Below are 23,952 nucleotides of genomic sequence, written 5' to 3' on the forward strand. Positions count from 1 at the left end.
CGCTGCAGTTGGCATTTTAAAATTACCGTTTTTCTATTTTTCTTGCATTCCTGGGACACTCAGTTTGTGTAATTTTGTAAATAGACTCAGGTTGCTAATAATTTGTTTGGGGCTTTTTTCATGTCGATCAGTAAAAACAGCCTGTACCTTCCTCCTCGTCCTGTGTGTGGCTGGTCTTCATCCCCTCCCTGGGAGTGCTGCCTGTGGCTCTGTTGATTGTATCAAGTTTCTTACAAATTTTTTGTCCACCTGATCTATGGATTCTGAGAGGTAAAGCCTCCCATTGGAATTGGTCTGTTTCTCCTTTAAATCTGTCCATTACTACTTCCTCTGTGTTGAGGCCACAGGTTGGTTGCACATAAGTATGGGATGGCTGTGGCTTTCTGGTCAGTGTCTTCTTTTATCATTACAAGTCCCCTTTCCCCTCACATGGTAATAGTTACCCTGGAGCCTGCCTCGTTTGGTGTTAACTCAGTGCTTGCTGCTGCTTCCCTTTGGGTAGCATTTGCCTCTTAATGTCTTTCCCAAACTGTAGTCCTTTATGCTTATACTTTAAGTTCCTTACCGATGATTTCCCTTTCACCTGTCCGAACACCTGTCTTCTGTGAAGCATGAAGGTCACAGTTATTTTACTGGGACTGCTGGCTGACACAGGGCAAGGATTTGGTTTGTCATCTCTTTGTCCCTTCAGGCACCTGCTTTTCCTCGTTGCCCTTCCTCCTGTGCCCTGCCCATGCCTGTGCCGTAGCTCCCCTGTGTCTTGCTGTTGGGGTGTGTCCTTGGGAGGCTCCCCTTCTTCCCGGTGTCCTGTTCTTCTGCTCCATCCCTGTGTTCTGTTCACCTTTGCCCTGGGGCCTGCAGTGCTGGGACTGGCAAAGCCGCCAGGAGTGGGCAGCAGGGTGGCCCCCAGCACTGGCCTTTGCCAGCTGATCTAGCCAGTGAGGGGGCTCGATAGCCCTTTCACTTTCACTTCTGGTTTGCAGGATTCTCACTCTTGTCTTGAGCATTTAGCCTCTGAGTTCTGTCTGATGCGAATTGCCTGCTGGTGTTCTTTTTTACTCATTTTTTTTCTGGAGTTGCTGTCTTACTTTCTGTGTTACAGGAATTCCTTGCACATTCCAGATACCCATTCCTCCTTGGCTTCAGATGACGTGAGGCTCTTCTACTCTGTCACCTGCCTGCCGTCTGGTCCCCAGTGATGTGATGTGTGTCCCTTTACCACACATGGACTTTATCCCCTGAATAACACTGCCATCTGTCTGTTCTTATGCCAGGGCCGCCAAGCCCCTGGGAGTGCACTGCCCACGGGCTGACGTCTTTCTTTGTCCTCTACAGTTGCGATTGTCTCCGCTCGTGTGGGCCAGAAGGCCAGGCCCATGCCGCTCACAGGTCAGGGGCGTCGCAGACATGAGCGCTACATTAGCAGCCTCTCTCAGTACTTCTAACCGCTTTTGCAGCTGATCATTCTAGTTTTTCTAGGTTGGCAACTAGTAATTTTATCTCTTTCCAAGTATTTAAATTTCTTGCTTTTTAAAAAACCTTATTGCATTGACTGGTGTCTCCAGCACCGTCCCACACCGGTGCTGAGCACAGGTGTTCTCTCCTGAAGCCGATGGGCCTTCAGCCTTTCACAGTTGAATGTTACGCAGACCTTGGGCTTAGTTTGCATATTCTTGCTCAAGTAAATTTTCCTCTGTTTCTGGGTTACTGAGAGTGTTTAAAATCATAAATACAGCCCTGGCTGGTGTAGCTCAGTGGATTGAGTACAGGCCTGTGAAGCAAAGGGTCACCGGTTCGATTCCCAGTCAGGGCACTTGCCTGGGTTGCAGGCCAGGTCCACAGTAGGGGACACATGAGAGGCAACCACACACTGATGTTTCTCTCCCACTCTTTCTCCTTCCTATCCCCTCTCTCTAAAAATGAAGAAATAAAATGTTTTTTAAAAAATCTTACATGCATACTAATTTGATCATATGCCCACTTACTCATTTCCCAGGTATTGGGTGCCTGGTGTGTTCCAAGTCCCCACCCTTAAGAAGCTTGCCGTCCCCATCAGGGCTTCTGTAACCCTGATTCCTCCTCAGGTCATCTGCTCATGTCTGGTCTAAGCCTTGAGTCTCACTAACCACCTTGCTAATCCCATGGAATAGGAGCCTCAGTTGCACTCAGTCATCTGAGCTCCTAAAACCCAGGATGGCATTCCGTGTCCTGGCCTGGCCAGGCCCCAGCCTCTGGATGGTGCCACACTGGGGCCATCCCTGCTGCATTCCACCTATCCATGCGTGGTCCAGGCACTGCAGGCTTAGGGCAGAGGAAATAGGCTTTTGCCCTGACGAAGGGGACAGTTTTTTGGCCAGGAGCCAGGACACAGGTCATTCCTGAGAAACGAAAGGCCACACCCACCCCGTTAACAGGGAGACACATGTCCCATATTTCTAGATTATCGCACTGACATTCATGTCTTGTTTTCATTTTGCTGTGTTTTAGTTCCTCCCCACCAGGAATGTTCCTTGAGAAGGACTATGAGATTTACCGGGATTACAGCGCAGACGGCCAGCTGCTCCACTACAGGTAGAGCCCGAGTCTCAGGCTCGGCCCCGTCTCCTGACCAAGGGCGGTTTCTCAGAAGCTCTTGGGTGAGCTAGAAAAGGGTCTGGCTCAGCAAGAAGCAACTAGCTGGGCATGCACGGCATGCAGGCTCCACACCAGCTGGTGGAACGTGAGTGGCTGGCGGGGCCCCTGGTGACGAGGCAGAGGCCTCCTGGAGGGGCCCCAGGCTCATGTGGAAGCTTCTGATCCCAGAAGAACCCCAATACCTACCTTGGGGGATCACAGAGCCCGTGGTACGGCCCCCGGTCCCTGGCCAGGGACCCAGGCCCTGGTGCGTCCTCAGCCTGTGGTCCTCCTGCGTGCCCCCAGCTGTGCACCAAATATTTCTCAGGTGAAGGGGGACATTGGTTTTTTTCCTAGGGAAATAGGATTGGGCCTCTCATAGCCCTGGCTTTGGCCTTCCAAGGTGCTGGAAAGCACTAGAGATGATGCTTAGGACATTGGAGTGCCATAGCCATTAGTTTGGGTAGGGCCGTCCCTTGGTCAGCTCGTGTGTCCAGGTTGCAGCAGGAGTTTCCACCCCAGCTGTGGCTGACCAGGTAGGTGTTTGCCTCTGGGTAGCCTCGGTGCCCCCAGCGCAGACCAGGAATAACCCCAGTGTTGGAGAGGAATTTCAAGACCTGAGGGGCCTTTGGCAGTTTGCTCAGACAGTTTTAAAGATTGAGCTCAGACATGGTAACTGGGTTTGTACATCAACGTATCAGGAGGGGATCTGAGCTGCCCCTGGGTCCAGCTATGTGGCTCTGTGACTGTGGGACTGTCTCCCAGCTTCCTGTGCCTCATGTCCCCTGGCGTGGGCAGCTGACTGCATGGGGCCTCCGTGCTACCGCAGTGCCAGGAGAACTTCCTGTGCGGGAACCACCCCGCCCAGGAGGACGGGGCTGATGGACTGAAGAAAGAGGCTGACAAGTCCAGAATGAAACAAGTAGTTTATTAAGAAGCTGAATCTTGGATCTTCATACCCCAAGGAGATGTGGGTTTGATACATGTGGCCTCCAGGAACACAGGTGGCTGTAGCTGAGTGGCATGTGCTTGTTAAGAGCTGTGTATTCCGAGGGAGTGTGGAACTTAATGAGCTCATTTATCTCTGTAAGGACATTCCTTTCAGGTGATATGGGCCCATTTCTTCCAGGGTGAACAGGCTGTCACTGAGAGCAACTTGCTTCTTAAGATGGTGTTGGTCACATCAAGCACTAGAAACCTTTTTGCCTCAGAGGCAGGTCAGGTTGGGTCCCCAGACTTGTCCACCTGGTCTTTGCAAGTGCTGCCCTGGCCCTGCCATCCCGGGTCCCAGCTGGGCTTGGCATGGGAACAGTATGTTCTTTTAGGAGTGGATGCCGTCGTTCAGAGCAGGAAAAATGGGGGAAGCTAACATTTACAGATGGAGTGGGGAAGAGATACCACCACCCTTCCCTGGCACTGTGCACAGGGCCTGTGAGAAGGAGCCTGCCTAGGCACAGCCCGTTTCACCCACCCAGGTTTTGCACTGAGCAGGGCAGGGGTGGCAGTGAGCAGACCCGCCCAGCTTGACACGGGGAGGCATCCCTGTGCTTGAAGGCTTGCAGGGCAGTTGAGGTTTAAGGTGTTTTCAAACGTTGCTTCCTATGTGTGGCTTCTTGCGCTGAGTGTGAGTATGAGTATGCCTCTGGGGGCTGCACTTGCACACTGGCGCAGGCTTTCCTCTGAGGCGTGGGGGGGTCAGGTCCGGGTGTCACTCCCAGAGCAGCCACATTGCTCAGGAGGCCACTACAGAGCAGCTTTTCAGAGCTTTGGCTTGGTGGGGGGCTCTCCATTCTGCCTTTGAAACAGCCCCTGGGGAGAATGCCCTACCCTAAGTGGAGACCTTTGTCTCTGTGCTGCCTTTTCAGCGCCCACCTGCACCCTTGCTGCCTGTCTTCCAGCATCTCTAGAGGCAGTGAAGGTTCTGCTCCCCTGGGATAGCGGGGCAGTTGGCCCTTTTTGTTTAGGGACTGGTGGTGTCTCTCTGCCTGCATGCCTCCACCCCAGCAGAGTGGACAGATAATTAGGGAACAGGAAGGATAGGTCTCCTGGGTTTGGGGAGCTGTAAAGACACAGAGGTCCGAGGGCAGGCCAGAGAGGCTGAACCAGGTAAAGGGTCTGCTCAGTGGTCCAAGGGGCAGGGGCAAGTTAGAGAAACTCTGGGTGAGAAGCAGATAGCAGGACCTGGAAACCAGCTGTAAGGGTTCATGGAGGAATCCCTGAGGATGGACACAGCAGTGGGGACTGGTAGGTGTGCAGAGCCTGACGTTGTGGAAAGGCCCGTGGGTCTGCCCATCACCAGACAGGTGACATTGCCTGCACCGTGGAGGGACAGGCTGCAAGAGATGCCTCATCAGACCAGAGACTTGATGTACTCATCACGAGCAGGCAGTCTTGGCTGCAGCATGATTCTTAGGGACCAAGGACCGTCTCTGGTTCTCTGGGCCTTGCGTGCCCATCTGGGACATGGAGCCTACAGGAACCTCAGGCCTTTCTGGAGGATCAAATGAAAGACTTCTTGGAGGTACATGGGCATGGAAGAGGCGCCATGCTGGCCCCTGCCCCCAGCCCAGTGGAGGGGAAGGCTGCAAAGCTTCCTCCTGCCTTGTTCTCTCCCGTGTCTGCCTGGACCAGATGTAACTGCTCTCAGGTCCTGGAATGGGTGTCCTCTTACCGGCAGCCTCTCATGTGCTCTAGACTCCACCTGACACTCTTGTCCACCCTCCTCGTCCTGCAGCACGACTTGATGGCTCATGACTGACAGGCCAGTGGGACAGCCCACACCCCTCAGCACACTTCACCAGGCAGGGATCATTGTGTACATTGGCCACCATGCAAGGCCTCACACAGTAGCCGAATCTGCTGAGTGGTAAGAAGATGTGAAAAGTAATGGTTTCCCCTTGCTAGGTGCTTCCTGCGTTGGCAGTAAACTAAGGACTTTGCAAATTATGTCATTTAATCCTCACAGGAGCTGATGAAGACACTGAGACAGAGGTGGTTAGTGATATTCCCAAGTCCCACAGCCAGGGAGTGATGGGTTGGAGTTCAGTCCCAGATCTTTGAACTCCAAAGCCAGCCCTCAGGGTTTGCTGGTCCCTGGCACCCTGCCACCTTCTGCTCTGCCTGGTTGATGTGAGCAGCAGGCTGGGAGCAGCCTCTAGCAACCAGGAACAGAATCCCCAGGAATGGGAGCTTGCACTTTGAGCCCTGCGGCTCTCTGACTCCTCAGGTGGTGAGGCCAAGTTGCTGGGCACTGGCACTGACCAGCGGGGTCGGATCTTGCCTGTGCTGGGTGGGGCATGTGCAGGCATCCGGGAGCAGGCTGCCTCACAGTGGCATGGGGCCCTCCCTCACCCTGAGCTTCTGTCTCCAGCCTTTGTTCTCCAGAAGCCACTTCACTCACTCCAAGTAATTAGGACTTGGGCCCTTGTCCTGAATGGCCCAGTGACAATCGGAGGACAGAGGTAGAGGGATCAAACTGCACTACTGGTGTCTTAAAGATGTTGGGATTTTCAGTTTCTGTGATGGTGGACTAACTTATCTGAAACTGACCTGCACAACAAGAACAAACAGACAAAATCACCCCGAAGTCCTCAGAGATCTGCTGAATAGCAAGGACCCCAGGGCCAAAGTCTGGAGATCAGGGCAGCCCAGCCTAGCCCAGTGACAATACCTGCCCCTCAAGACAGTCAAGAGGCAGAGAACTGAGCAGCCCTCAGGGTGGTTCCACAGGGCTGGGAATCCAGACAGAGTCCAGCAGCCCAGAGAAGAGCCCCAGTGAACACTCCACGTTTTGCCTTGGCACGAGGAACAGGGGGAGAGGAAGTGGACCAGCCCAACTTCCAGTCAGCTTGGGATGCAGGTGATCTGCCCTTACTCGGCTGCCTGGCAGAAGCAAAAGTAAATCAAGAGGCCCAAATGATCTCTACAGTCTTGCATACACAGTCACCAGAATTTCAGTCTAAAATTAACAGAACTGATTAAAAATCGAAACAGACCCAGAGGAATGTATATTTTGGAGTTACCGGACACTGACTTTAATAAATATGATTTATATGTACAAGATATTAAATGCCAGTTTAAAAAACTCATGATTTTACCAAGATAGGACACATTCTCAGCCATATAACAAATATTAACAAATTTAAAAGAACAGATATCACACAATATCTGCTCTCAGACCACAGTGGAATTCAGTAACAGAAAAATAACTGGAAAAGTTCCCAAATATTTGAAGATCAAACAACACACTTCTAAATAACTCATAGACTAAGAAGAAAAATCAAGGCATTTTTAAATATTTTGAAGTAAAAATGAAAGCACAAGTTACCAAAATTTTTAGGATGCAGCAAAGTTAGTACTTAGGGAAATTTATATCAGTGACAAGAAGAAAGATCTAAAATCAATCATCTAAGCATTCATTTTAGGAAATTAAGAGGACAGACAGCAAATCCAAAACAAAGTAAAATGAATAATATTAGACCAGAAATCCATAAAACTGAAAGTGGGAAATCAGTGTTGAAAATCAATAAAACAAAAAGCTGGTTTATTTGAAATAATTGATAAAAATCTGTAATCATTGGTAAAATCAGTGAGTATTTAGTCAGGCTAAGAGAAAAGACACAAGTTACTAATACCAGAAACAAAACAGGAAACATCATTACAGAGCCCATGGGCATTAAAAAGATAATGAAATAATTCTATGAACAAATCTGTAGACACAAATTTGAAAACCTAGGTATAATGAATCAATTGCTTAAAAGACACAATCTGCCAAAACTCACACGAGAAGAAATAGGTCATCTGAATAGGCCTATATGTGTTAAAGAAAGTGAAGCAATAATTAATAATCTTCCAAAACAAAAAGCACCAAGCCCAGATAGGTTCACTGGTGAATTCTACCAAACATTTATGCAAGAGATTGCACCAATTCTCTACATCTCTTTTGGAAGAAAGATGCAAGCAGAAAGAATACTTCCTAACTCATTCTGTGAGGTTAGCATTATCCTCATTCCAAAGCCAGACAAAGACATTTACAGGGAAATGTAAAACTACATTTACATTGTGGGGAAAGAAAACTACAGGTTAATTTGTCTTATGAACACAGATAAAAAAATCTTTCACAAAACATCAGCAAATCAAATTCAGCAAAGTTTAAAAAGAATGATAAAGTACAACCAAGTGGGAATCATCCAAGGTATGCAAAAATTAATACAATCCATCATATCAAAAGTCCAGAAAAAATCCAGGATCATATCAACAGATGGAGAAAAATCACTTGATGAAATGCAACACTCATTCATGATGGGGAGGGGTGACCTCTCAATAAAGTAGGACTAGAGAAGAATTTTCTCAGCTTGATAAAGAATATCTACATAAAATCCCCCTGGTTTGTGTGGCTCAGTTGATTGAGTGCCAGTCTGAGAACCAAAGGGTGACAGGTTTGATTCCCAGTCAGGGCAGATGTTTGGGTCGCAGGCTAGGTCCCTGGTGGGGGGCACCCGTGAGAGGCAACCATACTTTGATGTTTCTCTCCTTCTCTTTCTCCCTTTCTTACCCTCTAAAAGTAAATAAAAAATATTTTTAATAAAAGACTTATTGACAAAAAACCTGTAGCTAACATCATGCTTAATGGTTAGAATGGTGAGAACAACCAAGCTTAATGGTCAGCTTTTCCACTGAGATCACGACTCACAAGGGTGTCCTCTACCCCCCCTACTTTTCAGCACCGTATGGGAAGCCATAGCTAATGCAGTACGAGGAAAGGAAGTAAATGGTGTACAGATTGCAAAGGAAAAAAATAAAACTATGTTTGTTCACAGATGACATGATCATCTATGTAGAAAATCCTAAACAATTGACCAAAAAACTCTTAGAACTAGTGATTATAGCAAGGTTGCAGGGTACCAGGTAAATGTACAGAAGTTGATTGCTTTCCTGTATACCAGCAGTGAACAAGATGAATTCAAAACAGAGAACAATACCATTTACATTAGCACCCTCAAAATGAAATACTTAGGTATATAAATCTAACAAAATATATAAAATATATATGAGGAAAACTGCAAAATTCTAATGAAAGATATTAAAGAAAAGCTAAATAAATGAAGAAGTGACTCATGTTCATGGATAGGCAAACTCACTATTTTTAAGATGTCGTTTCTTCCCAACTTGATCTATAGAGTTGATATAATCTCAGTTAAAATCCTAGCAAGGCCCTCCTGGTTGGGTAGCTTAGTTGGTTAGAGTGTCATCCTGATAGACCGAGGTCGTGGGTTTGATCCCCAGTCAGAACACATACTAGAGTCAAGCAATGAATGCATAAGTGAGTGGAACAGCAATCAATGTTTTTCTCTCTCTCTCTCTAAAAGTAAATAAATTTTAGAAATAGTCTCAGCAGGTTATTTTATGGATATCAACAAACTGATTCAAAAATTTATATGAAGAGACAAAAGACCCAGAATAGCCAACACAATGTACGAGGAAAACAAAATGGGAAGACCAGTGCTTCCTGATTTCAAGGCTTACTGGAAAGCTTCCATAATGAAGACAATGTGTTATTGGAAAAAGAATAAACAAAAGGGTTAATAGAAGAAGAGAGCTGAGAAATTTGCCCTCATAAATACGGTCAGCTGATCTCTGAGAAGGGCAAAGGCAGTGCAGTGGAGCAGAGACTGCCTTTTCGACAGATAGTGTTGGGACAATTGGAAAAAAAACCAGATACTGACTTTATGCCCATCACAAAAGTTAGTTCAAAATGGGTCACAGACCTAAATGTAAAACACTAAACTTAACTCCTGGAAGATAACGCAGGAGAAAACCTAGGGGACCTTGGATGTGCTGCTGACTTTTTAGATACAATACCAAAGGCACAATCTATGAAAGAAATAATTAATAACCTGGGCTTTGTTAAAATTAAATGCTTCTGCTCTGTGACTGACATTGTCTGAGAAGTCACAGACAGAAAGTATTTGCAAAAGACTCATCTGATAAAGGATTTATCCAAGATACCCTAAAACTCAACAATAAGAAAACAACCAGATTTAAAAGTGGGCCAGACTTAGACACCAAAGATGTAGACACGGCAAATGAACACATGAAGGATGCTTCAAATCATCTGTCATGAAGGGAAATGCAACTTCCCTTGAAGCAGCCAAGAGTGAGTTGAGCAAGTGGCTAGAGGTGAGCCCTGCCATCTCTCCTGGACTCCAGGTGCTGTCCCTGGAGTGCTGCCCTGCTGACCTTGGGCAGACAGAGCGCAGTGTGGGCCTTGAGTCTGAGTACCTGCCCTCCACATTCCAAAGGTACTGTCGCCTGTATTGTTACCAAGCAAGTGAGGCTCAGAAAGAAGCCTAGTGTGGTCCCGGGTTGTGGGTGCCCTTAGTCCAATTCTGGATTTAGCAGGCACAGGGGAGCAGCTTGTCCTCTCTGTCCAGGTGCAGAGTGCCAACTGTGTAGGCAGTCACAGGAGGACACAGCCTTTTAGTAGCTTGCAGGAGGCTATGGAGTTGAAAACAAGGGCCAGGATGCCCATGCACAGGGTCGGGGGCAGGCATGCTGGTTTTCCTCAGGTAGGAGCGTGGGCCAGTGCTGAGTGAGGGCTGTAGAGAAATACTCTTATCAAATCCACAGTCAGGGAGGCTGCCCCTGCTCTCCATTATAGAAGCAGTGCTGTGCATGGGGCTTGGCTGGGACCAAAGTGGGAAGGGTTGTGTTGGGCAGCAGTCCAAATGAGGGGAGCCCTCAGGACGGGAGGGCAGCTCTGTGGGGCTCCAGCAACGAAGGGCACACTGGTCATTTATAGGGAGCCCTCCTGTATAAGGACTGGACTCCCAGCCCCCACTGAGGGGTGGCGAGGAGGGGGATGAGAAATGACCAGGCCTTCTGGGCCCTGACTCCAGACATGCGTGAGGCCAGGGTGGGTGGGTCATGGGTGGGTGGGTCATGGGTCCAGGCTGGCAAGCAAGGCCAGACTGCCGCCACCAGGTAGCGTCTGACCCCCTACAGGACCTCCCCAGGTAACCTGTGCCTGTCCCCTCCCCCCAGGACCTCCTCCCTCCGGTGGAACTCAGGCACCAAGGAGCGCATGCTCATCAAAGTGGCTGACCGGGAGCCCAGCTTCTTCTCCCCCCAGGGCAATGGGTACCCCCTGGACAGCCAGTCAGGGGGCCGTTCCCGTAGACCCTCAGGTGGGCAGCACTCACCCAGCCTGCAGACATTTACCCCGGACACAGACGGCTCAGTCTTCTTCCCCGAGCGGAGGCCATCGCCCTTCTTGAAGAGGGCTGAGTTGGGCAGCTGTTCTCCACTGCTGGCCCAGCCCCACAAGCCTGCCTGTGACTCACAGCCCTCCTCCCCACGCTATGCCTATGAGCCCCCCCTCTATGAGGAGCCCCCCATTGAGTACCAGGCCCCCATCTACGATGAGCCCCCCATGGACGTACAGTGTGAGGCTGGTGGGGCCTGCCAGGCCGGCTCACCCCAGCGGTCTCCAGGCCGAAAGCCGGTGCCCTTCCCACAGTCGCCCAAGCAGACCTCGACCTCACCCTTTCAGCAGCTGGTGCTTACCCGGCAAAAGTGCCCAGAGCGCTTCCTGAGCCTGGAGTACAGCCCCGCAGGCAAGGAGTACGTGCGGCAGCTAGTCTATGTGGAGCAGGCCGGCTCAAGTCCCAGGTTGCGGGCAGGCCCACGGCACAAGTACACACCCAATCCCGGAGGGGGCTCGCTCTCCCTGCAACCCAGCCCCTGCCTGCTTCGGGACCAGCGCCTGGGGACCACATCCGGGGACTATAGCAGCATGGAGGGGCCTGAGCCACGGCACGCCCCTCCGCCCTCACCGCTCCCCCAGGCCCAGGACGACACCATGTCCTGGTCTAGCCAGCAGGACACCATGTCCTCAACAGGCTACTCCCCAGGCACACGCAAGAGGAAGAGCAGGAACCCCTCCCTGTGCCATGCCCCCAGCGCTTCATCCACTGACAGCCCTGGAGACCGCGACCTGCTCCCGCAGTGCCTGGCTGAGGAGCGGCCCAAGTGTGGGCCCAGCTTGGCCCCAAAGCATGCAGAGGCCAAGGCAGGCGAGGCAGACGGGGCACGGGGTGGGGCTGAGCCCTTCCTGGCGCAGGCCAGGCTGGCCTGGGAGGCGCAGCAGGCCCACTTCCACATGAAGCAGAGGGGCAGCTGGGACTCCCAGCAGGACGGCTCAGGCTATGAGAGTGATGGGGCCGTGCCGCTCCCCATGCCTGGGCCTGTGGTGCGGGCCTTCAGCGAGGATGAGGCCTTGGCCCAGCAGGAGAGCAGCAAGCACTGGCAGAGGGGCGCCCTGGAGAGGCTCGCCTTCCCCCAGATCCTGCTCGAGAAAAGTGTCTCCGTGCAGACCAACCTGGCCTCACCTGAGCCCTACCTCCACCCCTCACAGGTAGGGACACACAGCTGGTACCAGGGCCCCAGGCAGGGGTGGGGCAGGTGGTGGCTCCAAATTGTTGCTGGTGGCCATGTAGACAGGCAGCGAATACCCACAGGGACTCCCCCAAGGCAGGGCCCCCTCGGCCAGGATCTGGCAAGTCACCTGGGGGTCAGAGGCCATTCCCTGATTCCAGACCATGGAGGCAGGGGAGATGGGTGAGCATGCCCACCCACTGAGCCTGAGATTTCTCTCACCTGTGAACGGTCGGTCTCTCAGGTGAGGTGTGGTGCAGGTGGGGCATCAGGTGCCCTTGGGATTGCTCAGAGCCCTTCTTGAACAAGGCTCCCGTACCAGGGAGCCCAACACCGACTCTGGGGCCAGATGTCCTCAGCGGCCCCCAGTGGCTTCAGGCCCAGGGGCTGAAGCAGAAGCCTGGCCAGATGCGTCCACCCAAGGAAGCACCAGGCATAGACCATGGTCAGGCCCTTGGGGCCTCTGTACACCTTCTGTCTAATTCGCATGCTGGGAACTCGGTGCCTAGAACTTGATATGGGCTGATGTTTTGATTCTCATCTCCTGACCTACTTCATGAAACTGCTGTGAAAGCGTATAGCCTGGCATCTGCTCGAGCTGGTAGTCAGGATGCCTCTCAGTGTTAGGCTCCTCGTGTCCACACCTAGCCCTGCCAGGGAAAAAGTGCCCAATGACCCAATGACCTTGGGTGGTTAGTGTGCCCTGTCACAAGGCTGCCTTAGTGGCCCTGTGACCTGGAGAGCTCAGTCTCTGTCCATGGCTTGTAACACAGGAGGCTTCCTCTTGCCCCCCATCCCTTGGTCTCAGGAACTGGGAGGGGGGCCTCTCTGGGTCCCTGTACAACCTTGCATGGGGAGGATGCTTGTGCGTTTGATGAGACTGGTAGAACACAAAGAGGCACAGAGCTGGAGGTGCAGGCCTGGCCTCACCCCCGGGGCACCCAGCAAGTGTTCCTGCTCTGCCTTCCCTACCAGCAGGTTATCTGACAGCCCTGCCCAGCACCTTGGGACCAGGAAGGGGGGCCATGCCTCTCACCTGGATTGGTCAGGTAGGGCCCCCACACCCTCACGGCCCGTCTGTCCTCTCCAGTCCGAGGATCTCGGCACATGTGCCCAGTTCGAGAGCAGTCGGCAGACCCGCAGTGTGATGCCCAGTGCCAGCTGTGTGTTCCCCACGTTCACTCTACGCAAGCCATCCTCGGAGACTGACATCGAGAACTGGGCCTCCAAACACTTCAACAAGCACACACAGGGCCTCTTCCGGCGGAAGGTATCCATCGCCAACATGCTGGCCTGGAGCAGCGAGTCTATCAAGAAGCCCATGATTGTGACCAGTGACCGCCATGTGAAGAAGGAAGCATGCGAGATCTTCAAGCTGATCCAGATGTACATGGGCGACCGGCGCACCAAGGCAGACCCACTGCACGTGGCCCTGGAGATTGCAACCAAGGGCTGGAGCATGCAGGGCCTGCGGGACGAGCTATACATCCAGCTGTGCCGGCAGACCACTGAGAACTTCCGCCTGGAGAGCCTATCGCGTGGCTGGGAGCTCATGGCCATTTGCCTGGCCTTCTTCCCACCCACACCCAAGTTCCATTCCTACCTGGAGGGCTACATCTACCGGCACATGGACCCCGTCAATGACACCAAAGGTAAGGCCCAGCATCCAGGCCCTTGGCACCCCGGGTTGTGCCACCAGCCAGGTAAGGGAAACTGAGAGCTTCCTGGCCTGCACTGGGCAGCTTCTCAGAGGCAGCAGGTGTCTGAGGTTGGGCGCAGTACCTCTAAGCAAATACGCATGTCTCCCAAAGGCCACATCCTGGGTTTCCACTAGGATGCAGGGTCCTCAGGGAGCCTCTCCTTGGCACTGAGGCCCTGAGAAGAGCTGCATGGTCCATGGCTGCAGGCCAACAGGTTGGGGACCAGGACAAAGATGCACAGCATTTGTGTCTGAGCCAGTTAGTCTCACTGTGTCCGGTTGCCCTGCCTGACCAGGGCAGGGAGGCCACAGTGGCCAGTGTGCCCTCGCTGTATTCATTTTCAGCTCTCCTTTGGCCTAGGGTGTGGCCACCCTGTCCTGGCTCAGGCTGTCTGTTCTGGAAAGAAGACTGGGGTCCTGGAGGAGGGTTCCTGAAAGCAGGGAGGACCATGGTGACCATAGCATGGATTGGCCTTATCACCAGCAGGCTGTGAAAGTGCTGTAGGCTGAGCTGGTTCTAAGCTGCCCATGGTGGTCAGAGGTTGGAACCAGCACAGGTAGCCACCTGCTGACAGCTGCCTGGGGCCAAATGCAGGGCCAGCTTCCACCCCAGGCTCCCAAAGGCCATGCACCAGGTTCTTCTGGACATAGACGTGGCCTGGACTTGAGGCCACGGTGCTGCTAGCCAAATGGCTGAACCAAGTCCTGGGCCAGGAAGAGTGAGCACAAGGACAGGGCCATAAACAGTGTCTGGACACATATGTGCACACACACTCACACTCATATGTGCCCTATAAGTCAGACATACCGTAGCCTGCTCTGCAGGAGTAACCATGTACCCAGTGCAGGTGTGGGGGGCAAGCATATGTGTGTACACAGTGATGGGGCTTCAGGGCGGGACAGTGCTGGGTCCTCCGGTTGGGGGGAGCACAGGCATCATCCATCATGTCAGTTGTTTAGAAGCAGATCCTGGGACCCATGAGATTTTCACCCAGGTGTGCAGGTTTTGAAGCCAAATCATGAATGCAGCAGACAGGTCTCTCCAGGAAGCTCCCTGCACATGCAGCCATGCTGGTTGGTGGGCAGCCTGGCTCTGCCTAGAGCTTCTTGGGCTTTTCCAGGAGCAGGTGGGCCCTTGTTGGCTCATGGTCCAGCTCAGCCTCTCCCAAGGGCTTTACAATGTCACTACTTTGAGTTGAAACCTTAGAAGAATGTGTCCACTGCTCAGCATGCAACCCTGAGGCCAGGGAGTGCTTACCATGGTAAAAGGTATGAGTGAGCAGTACACAGACAGGTCAGAGGCCTCCAGGGCCATTCCTGCCTGCCAGGGATTCCTCTGGGAGCTTGGCCTCCAGGCCCCTTTGGGGGTCCAACAGGACACTTCTTTTGACACAGAAGTTTGTGCATCTTTGTCCTAATGTCTATGCTCTGGCAGCCTGATGTGAGAGGGAATCAGATTGGCCTAGGCAGCCATAGCACCTAGGCCCAGGTGGTCTCAGAGCACCGTGTGCCCTGGGCCCGCAAATGGAGACTGGGCCTCTGTGGTCACGCTGCTGCTGGGCTATGGGATCTGGTCTCACTTCCATGGCATAGGGCTCTCTCTCCCCAGCCCTGAGACCCACTCCCAGTGGGTGTCTGCCACAGGTCCTGCTCAGTGATGAGCACGGAGCTGCCTCCCACTAGCTCATGTCAAGATCATGGGTGTTGGTTGATTGGTAAGGCAGGCCCCATCAGCCCAGGAGACTGCAGCCTCCGCTCAGAAAAAGGGAACTGCAGCCCACGTCAGGAGTGCCTGCAAGGACAGAGCTGAATCTGTCTGCTCCCATGTGGGGCATCTTACCCTAGACCATGCTGCTGGTGATGGCCTCAGAAGCCTTTGATTCAACTGCCAGTGTGTGTGTGGTATCTACTGTGTGGTCACCACCCTCAGGAACCAGGACACCACACAGTAAACACTGGTTCACCTGTCCTCCCACCCCCCAGCTTAGCTTCATCTCATACATGGTCATGCCTGTATGCCATTCACTAGCAGGGTGACTTCACAGCTTGTCTTCCGAGGACCACCCTCAGCAGGTGCTCACCCAGACACTGCAGGACGCTTGGTGGTGGACACACAAACTGTAGTTCTGCCATCTCCTTTGCAAAGGAGCACATTACAGATCTGCAGGCCCTGGGGGTTTCACTTACCGCTCACACATTCCTGCCTCACCCGTACTTATGGGCTTCCAAGTACAGACAGATTGAACACGTGCATTTACTTGGATTCAATGTCAAACTTCTGGTAAAAGAACAGTGAAGAAATTTTTAAAAGAAATAAAACCTCACAAGGGAATATAAATTGATGGAGCCACTGTGGAAAACAGTGACAATTCATTAAAAAAAAAAGTTAAATGTAAAATTTCCGTAAAATCCAGCAATTCCAGGTACATACACAAAGAAAATTGAAAGCAGAGACATGAAGGACATTTGCACACCCATATTCAGAGCAGCGTATTCACAATACCAAGAGGTGGAAGCAGCCCAAGTGGCCATGGACACAATGGAATGTTACTACTGAAGCTCAGAAAGGAAGGGATTCCAACACATGTTATATCATGAATGAATCATACTAAGTGAACGAAGCCAGTCACAGGAGACCAAATACCGTTTTATTCCACTCATCCAAGGCCTCCAGGGCAGTAAGATTCATAGAGACAGAAAACAGAATGGTGGTTACCATGGGTTAGGGGAGGGAGAAACAGAGTTGTTCGTTGCGCACAGAGTTTCCACTTGGGAAGATGAAAAAGTTCTGTAGACAGATGTGGTAATAGTTGCACAACAAATAAATGTAGTTAATGCCATTGAGCTGCACAATTAAAAGTGATACATTTTATGTTATATATATTTATCACAATAAAAAATTAAAACTTTCGAGGACAAAGAGAATGGAGAAAGAAGAACTATGTTTTGGAAACTGAGAAGCAAAGTACATGGACACATCGTAGAAAACTGACTTGGCAAACCAAGAAAATGGGTCTCAGGCAGGCCGAAGGAAAGCTCAGAAGCCGAAGCAGGAAGAAATCCCTTAAAAGCTCAGTAGTGGGTGGAGCCATTTTCCTCGAACAGTGGTTTGGAAAGTGTGACCTCGAAGCTGAAAACAAAAGAACTAGTTGAACATCTGTTTAAAGAAAAAAAGCAGCTATAGTGGAGCATGGACCCACAGATTTTGGACCCAGAGCATCTGCACTCAAATCCCAGCCATATTTGCAAAACAGGACATATTCTGAGCTGCAAAATAAGTATCAATAAATGTTAAGGAATGTAAGTCACAGAAAGTGTGCTCTCTGACCACAACAGAATTAAATTGGCAATCAGTAATGCAAAGATATCTAGAAAATCCCCAAGTATTTGGAAACTAAAGAATGTACTATTGACTAACCCATGGGTCAAATAAAAATAAAAAAGTAAATTAGTATTTTGAACTGAAAGAAAGTAAAAGCAAAACATTCTGAATATATAGAATGCAGCCAAGTCAGTTTTTAGAGGGAAATTTGTAGCCTGTGTTAGAAAATAAGATCTGAAGTCAATGACCTCAGCTTCTACTTTTAAGGAATATTTTTTTAAAGATTACATTACCTTGAAAATAAGCAGAAGAAAGGAAATAATGAAAATCAGAATAGAAAGAAAATGGAAAAATGATGTGGAAAATCAGTGAAATGAAATACTGATTCTTGAGAAGATCAGTAAAATTGATAAACCACCTGCCAGACTGATCAGAACAAAAGTAGAGAAGACAAAGCCCTGGCTGGTGTAGCTCAGTGGATTGAGCTCGGGCCTGTGAACCAGACAATCACGGTTCGATTCCCAGTCAGGGCACATACCGGGTTGCAGGCCGGTTCCCTGCAGGCCAGTTCCCAGCAGGGGACGCAACGAAGGCAACCATACATTGATGTTTCTCTCCCTCTCTCCTTCCATTCTTCTCTACAGATAAATAAATAAAATCTTTTTAAAAATTTTTTAAAAAATAGAGAAGACACAAATTACCAATATCAAGAATGGGAAATGATGTCACTACAGAGTCAATAGATGTTCATATTAAGGATACATTATAAACAACTTAAATTTCTTGGATATAAACTCAATCATCTCAATAAGAAATAGATAAACAGAAAAGTCATATATCTAAAGACATTAGTTTAAGGTTTTTATGGTTTTTAATATTCTAGTATATTAAAGAAATTACATTGGTGCTTAAAAAATCTTCCCACAAAAAGTCCCAGGCCCAAATGTCTTCACTGGTAAATTCTACCAAATATTTCATCGTTTATATAGCAGTTCTTTCTAAACTCATCTAGAAAATTGAAGTGGAGGGAATATTTCCCAACTCATTCTACACCAAAATTACCAAAAAGAAAACTACAAATTGTTATCATGAACCTAGAGCAAAAAAAAATTTTTTAAGATTTTACTGTTTACTTTTAGACAGAGGGGAAGGGAAGGAGAGAGGCAGAGAAACATCTATGTGTGGTTGCCTCTGAAATCCCCCCTACTGGGGACCTGGACCGCAACCCAGGCATGTGCCCTGAGTGAGAATTGAACTGGTGACCCTTTGGTTTGCAGGTCAGCATTCAATCCACTGAGCCACACCAGCCAGGGCCATTGTGAATGTTCTTAATTCCACTGAATTGGACACTTAAAAAGGGTCAGCAAAATATCCTCAGCCAACATTCCATGGAAGGTAAAAGACTGGCTGCTTTCTCCTTAGGATCAGGACCAAAGCAGAGACCTCCCCTCCCTACTTCTGTGCCCCCTGGTGATGGAGGGTCAGGCCAGGGCAGAGTCATGAGAAAGACACGAAAGGCATCCAAACGGGAAAGGAAGTATGCAGTTGTCTTTACTCATAGACAACACAGTCTCTATGTACAAAACCCTGCCATGGCTGATTTGGCTCAGTGGATTGACCGCCAGCCTATGAACCGAAAGGTCACAGGTTTGATTCCCAGTCAGGGCACGTGCCTGGGTTGCAGTGCAGGTCCCCGGTGCAGGGCACATGAGAAGCAACCACACAGTGATGTTTCTCTCCCTCTCTTTTCCCTGCTTTCCCCTCTCTCTAAAAATAAATAAATTATTTTTCTTTTAAATCCTATGGCATCTATAAAAATACTTCTGGAACTAACAAGTGAATTCAGCAAGGTTGCACAATATAAAAATCATGCTTCATTGTGTTAGCAACAAACCATTGGAAGTAGATGTTTTAAAATATCATTTACAATAAGTTTAAAATTGATAAATGGGTAAATCTGACAAAAGATGTGTCACACTCCCATGCTGAAATTACAAAACATTGCCGAAAGTCAAGAAGACCCGAACTAATGAAGACAGGTACCATGTTTATGAATGTTAAGATGTTACTTCTACCCAGATTGTTCTGTAGATTCAATCCTAATCTACATCTTAATCTTTTTTAAAAATTTACAAATTAACAGGCTGTCTCTAAAATTCATAGAAAATGCAAAGAACCTAGAATAGGCAGAATACTTTGGGGAAAAAAGAACGAAGTTGGAGGACTGACATTACCTGACTTCAGGACTGATTTAAAGATGCGGTAATCAGGGACTTCCGCCAAGATGGAGGCATAGGTGGATGTGCCGTGCCTTCTCACACAACCAAGTTTAGAGACAACTAAGTATTAGCAACAGAAAACACAGCCAGAACACGGAAAATTGAACTTTTCGGAAGTCCGTTAACAACAAATTCTTCAGCCTGACTGGTAAGGGGCGAAACCAGCGGCAGCGGCTGGTGAAGCAGGGTTGCACAGGAAAACTCGGTCAGACAGACTCAGGCGCGCGGAATCCAGGCGCAGGGTTGGACCTAGTGAGCGACAGCGAGCGACCAGGCGAGCAACCGCGGGGGAGACAGCGGGGGAGCGGTGCTGCGTGTTGACTGTGGTCACGCATTTGTGCGCGGGCAGACAGGCGAGGGAGTGGGCGGTTGGACCGGGCCCGGTGGGTCCCCGCGGCAAGCGGCAGTGGAGGGCGCCGCCATTTCCCTGCTCTGACCCCGCCTCCACATACAGCGTCATAACCCAGCGACTCTGAGTGGCCCGGCCCAGGTGAACTACCTAAGCCTCTGCTCCTCACCCAGCGGCACGAAACAGCAGAGGGGGTCGCCTTTTCCCCGCTCTGACCACGCCCCCACATACAGCGTCACAACCCAGCGACCTGGGAGTCCAAGGCGCCGCTTCTCACACTTAAAGGTCACGAACAGACCAAAAATGGTGCAAGAAGATCTCAAAGCCCTAGAACCTATAGATCTAAGCAATGAAGAAATAGCAAAACTCTCAGACGCACAGTTTAAAACACTGGTGATCAGGATCCTCATAGAACTGGTTGATTATAGCCACAAATTAGACAAATATATGAAGGCAAAACTAATTGAAATGAATGGAATTGCACAGGACACCAATAGCAATGAAAAGGAAACTGGGACTCAGATCAATGGAGTGGACCAGAAGAAAGCAAATAATAGCCAAACAGAAAAGAGTGAAGAAGCAAGAATTCAAAGAAATGAGGAGAGTCTTAGGAACCTCCAGGACATCTTTAAAGGCTCCAACATCCGAATTATAGGGGTACCAGAAGGGGGAAAGGCACAGCCGCCAGTGGAAAACTTATTTGAACAAATAATAAAGGAGAATTTCCCCAATCTGGCAAAGGAAATAGACTTCCAGGAAATCCAGGAAGCTCAGAGAGTCCCAAAGAAGCTGGACCCAACAAGGAACACACCAAGGCACATCATAATTACATTAGCCAAGATTAAAAAGAAGGAGAGAATCCTAGAAGCAGCAAGAGCTAAGAGGACAGTCACCTACAAAGGAGTCCCCATTGGACTGTCAGCTGATTTCTCAAAAGAGACCTTACAGGCAAGAAGGGGCTGGAAAGAGGTATTCCAAGTCATGAAATCCAAAGACCTACAACCAAGATTGCTCTATCCAGCAAAACTTTCATTTAGAATGGAAGGACAGATAAAGTGCTTCTCAGATAAGATCAAATTCAAGGAGTTCATCACCAAGCCCTTATTATATGAAATGTTAAAGGGACTTATCTAAGAAAAAGAAGTTAAAAAAACATGAACAGTGAAAGGACAGCAAACTCACAGTTATGAACAACCACACCTAAAACGAAAGCAAACTAAAAGGACAGCTAGATCAGGAGTGGAAACATAGAAATGAAGATCTCAAGGAGGGTTAGCAACAGCAGAGGGGCAGTAGGAGGAGGAGAAGGGGGGAGAAGGTACAGAAAATAAGTAGCATAGACAGTAGATAGAAAATAGAAGGGGAGGCAAGAATAGCATGGGAAATATAGAATCTAAAGGACTTGAGACACATGGTCATAAACTAAAGGGGGGGTAATGGTGGGGATGGGGGTGTAGGGTGGAGGGGAATGAAAGGGGGAATAGAACAACTGTAACAGCATAATCAATTAAAAATTTTTTTAAAAAAAAGATGCGGTAATCAGGAGAACATGGTGTTGGCTGAAGGCAAAGAGAGGGCCAGCAGGGCACAGTGAAGGAGGGGGGTTTCCTCAAACGGTGCTGGGGTGGTTGGGTATTCAAATGCATAAAAGGTGAGCTTCAACCCATACTTTGTACTGTGTACAAAAATTAATTCAAAATGGATCATACACCAAAATATAAAACTACAGAACTTCTAGAACAAAACACAGAAGAAAATCTTTGTTTTCTTGAGTTAAGCAAAGGTTTCGATATGTGACACCTAAAACACTATAAGAAAAAAAATTGATAAATTTGGGCTTCATAATTAAATCTGCTTTTCGAAAGACACTATTAAGAGAATGAAAAGATGAACAAAGTCACAGACAAGCAAGGACAAGGAGGCTGGCGGGATCCGTGTGGTGATGAGTCAAAGTGGGAGGAATCAGGACAGAAATACTTATATGAATATATACGGGGACATAACATGTCTTTTCTGTAATGTCAGCCATAAGCACCCGGAATCGGTGGCACCCCAAAAGCAGTGAGCACACCTGGCACCCAGACCTTGATTTCTAACACCATTTTATATTCAAAGGAACCAGAGCTCCCTGGAGCATCTGCTAGTTCCAGAGCTGGTGCAGGGGACACACACGGTGCCAAAGTGAGGACGTGCTGGAGGGTGAAGGGACACCGGGTGTATCGCAGGACACCGAGCCACTGAAAGAGCTCCCAGTGCCGAGCTGGAGCACTCTCTCAACAAAAGAAAGTCATATCAGATGAAAACCTTAAATGTAAACTATCTGTGTTTTCATTCTGATATAAAAAAATGACTGGATAGCTGTCTCCCGTGCAGGAGGTAGGTGGCCCACTGTCAGGGAGTGGAGCATAACTCTGACCTTTAGAGTGGCCTGTGCTGTGACCTCCTCCTAGACAACTCGTATGGACGGGGAGCAAAGGGTCCACTTCAACTTCAGGTATTTTGTTTGGGGGGGGGGGCGGCAGCATGTCCAGAGCCGCTCAGGAGCAAGCCTAGGGTACAGCCACTTAAGAAGGGGTGCACCCCTGCTTCCTGTGCTGGTGGGTCCTGAGGTGGCTGTGTCCCCTTCCCACACCTGCTCAGAGGGCCTCTAGCACCTCCCAGCCCCGTAGCTCGGCTTGTACACACTACCTCAGGTCCGTATGAGTACACACCCTGTCCCCAGAGTGTGAGCAGGAAGCAGTCACTTAACAGGACACTTGCCCACACCAGCACTCCTGAGCTGGGGTCCTGCAGTCCCTAGCTGGGCACTGGCTAGTGGCCCCACCTTCCCAGAGGAATGTCATAGGGGTGCAACCCTTTGGCAGCTGACCAGGCTGAGCCTCAGCAGGCCCAGGGGCCTTCTCCAGCCCCACGGGGACCAAGTGGGCACTTGCTCCAGCCTTGTGTTCATGGTCCTCACAGCTCTGTTTGCTCCCCAGTGACACAGCACATGAAGGAACTCCTGGAAAGGAACACTAAGAAGAAGTCCAAGTTGAGAAAGAAACCCAAGCCCTATGTTGAGGAGCCGGATGGTAGGGCCTCTCTCTGCGGCCTGTGCGCTGCGTCTGCACGGCTCTGCTCTCCGGCCTCGGCCACTTGACCTCCTCTTTCTAACCACTTCTGGGCTGAGGGCGGGGCACTAACCATCAGGCCTGTGGCCTCATCCTGAGCAGGCTGGAGGCCCTGTCCCTGACAGGCTCCTGGGAGAGGCCACACCAGCCCTGTGCTTTTCTCTGTGGTGCTCTGTACAGTTTTGAACTTGCATGCTGGGTTCTCAGTGGGGAGGGGTTATGAGGACTAGTTGGCCAGGGCCTGCAAGAGGCACCCAGGTAGGTGTTTGGTGAGGAAGTACCTTGGGGGCAAGCACCTTCCAGCCCTGACTCAGGAACCCCATCCTGTCCGAGTTCTAGGGAAGCCCTGTCTATTCAGGGCTGTGCCCTCCCTGCAGGGGGAGCTGTGAGTCCTATTGCTGTCAGGTCAACTCCCCCCACCTCCCCTCTTCCCCATCCTGGGTGCACCTCTGCTTAACCTGCTGCTCTTTTCCTGAGGCCACTCCACCTCAGCCCTTCCTCTAGGCTGCCCTCAGGAGGAGCGGGCAGCTGAGACCCAGGATTTCTGGCTGCCCTTGGCCCATTCTTGTCTGGGACAGGTGGGGAAGGAGCCCCAAGCTCCGGCCTGAGCCCAATGCCTGCGAGTCAAGTAGCAGCAGCCGGGTGGAGCTGGGGGTGCAGCAGTCAGTTTCCTGTGGACCTGGAGCTGCCAAGCAGGACCCTGCAGCCTGAGATGGTCCCAGGTCGGGGGAGGGTCTGGACCCTGGCGCAACAGCATGGACTCCAGGAGAGCTGCTTTTGTTGCCCCTCTGCAAGCATCTGTCTCCCTGCCTGTAAAACAGGACGGGCGTGCCCTGGCAAGGCCAGATGGGGCAGTGGGCTTGGACTAGAGAACAGCCTTTTATAGCACGTAGGAGACAGGCATTCCTGCCCCTGTCTCGCAGAGGAGAAAACTCGGGCCTAGATGGCTGCACCTGGCCAGTCACCAGCTGAGAGATGGCAGCCGCAGGGTCTTAAGATCCTAGTCTATTGGAGAAGATTGGGACCCAGGAGGCCCTAGGACAGAGGTCAGTGCATATCTCCTCTGGTCCCCAAGACTAGGACAGGAGTCACTCACCTGAGGGAGAGGTAGGCCTGCTGTGCCCCAGGGTGAGGGACAGCAAGTC

At 50.2% G+C, this 23,952-nt stretch overlaps 1 protein-coding gene across 5 annotated transcripts in view; it reads left to right on the plus strand.

Moving 5' to 3' along the window:
- ARHGAP39 (Rho GTPase activating protein 39) overlaps window positions 1-23,952 on the plus strand; it is a 56,463-nt gene that overhangs the window by 26,572 nt on the left and 5,939 nt on the right. For 4 of the 5 annotated variants that reach the window (XM_037166498.2, XM_037166502.2, XM_053660986.1 and 1 more), the window contains exons 4-7: window positions 2,488-2,571; window positions 10,657-12,028; window positions 13,139-13,700; window positions 22,676-22,768. In XM_037166498.2, coding sequence (XP_037022393.2) covers window positions 2,488-2,571; window positions 10,657-12,028; window positions 13,139-13,700; window positions 22,676-22,768 — 2,111 coding nt within the window. The remainder of the gene's footprint in view (window positions 1-2,487; window positions 2,572-10,656; window positions 12,029-13,138; window positions 13,701-22,675; window positions 22,769-23,952) is intronic. The other variant, XM_037166500.2, reaches the window with a different exon arrangement.

The sequence above is a fragment of the Artibeus jamaicensis genome, unplaced genomic scaffold (genome assembly GCF_021234435.1).
Source record: "Artibeus jamaicensis isolate MK-2021 breed Jamaican fruit bat unplaced genomic scaffold, CSHL_Jam_final scaffold_916, whole genome shotgun sequence".
Taxonomy (NCBI): domain Eukaryota; kingdom Metazoa; phylum Chordata; class Mammalia; order Chiroptera; family Phyllostomidae; genus Artibeus; species Artibeus jamaicensis.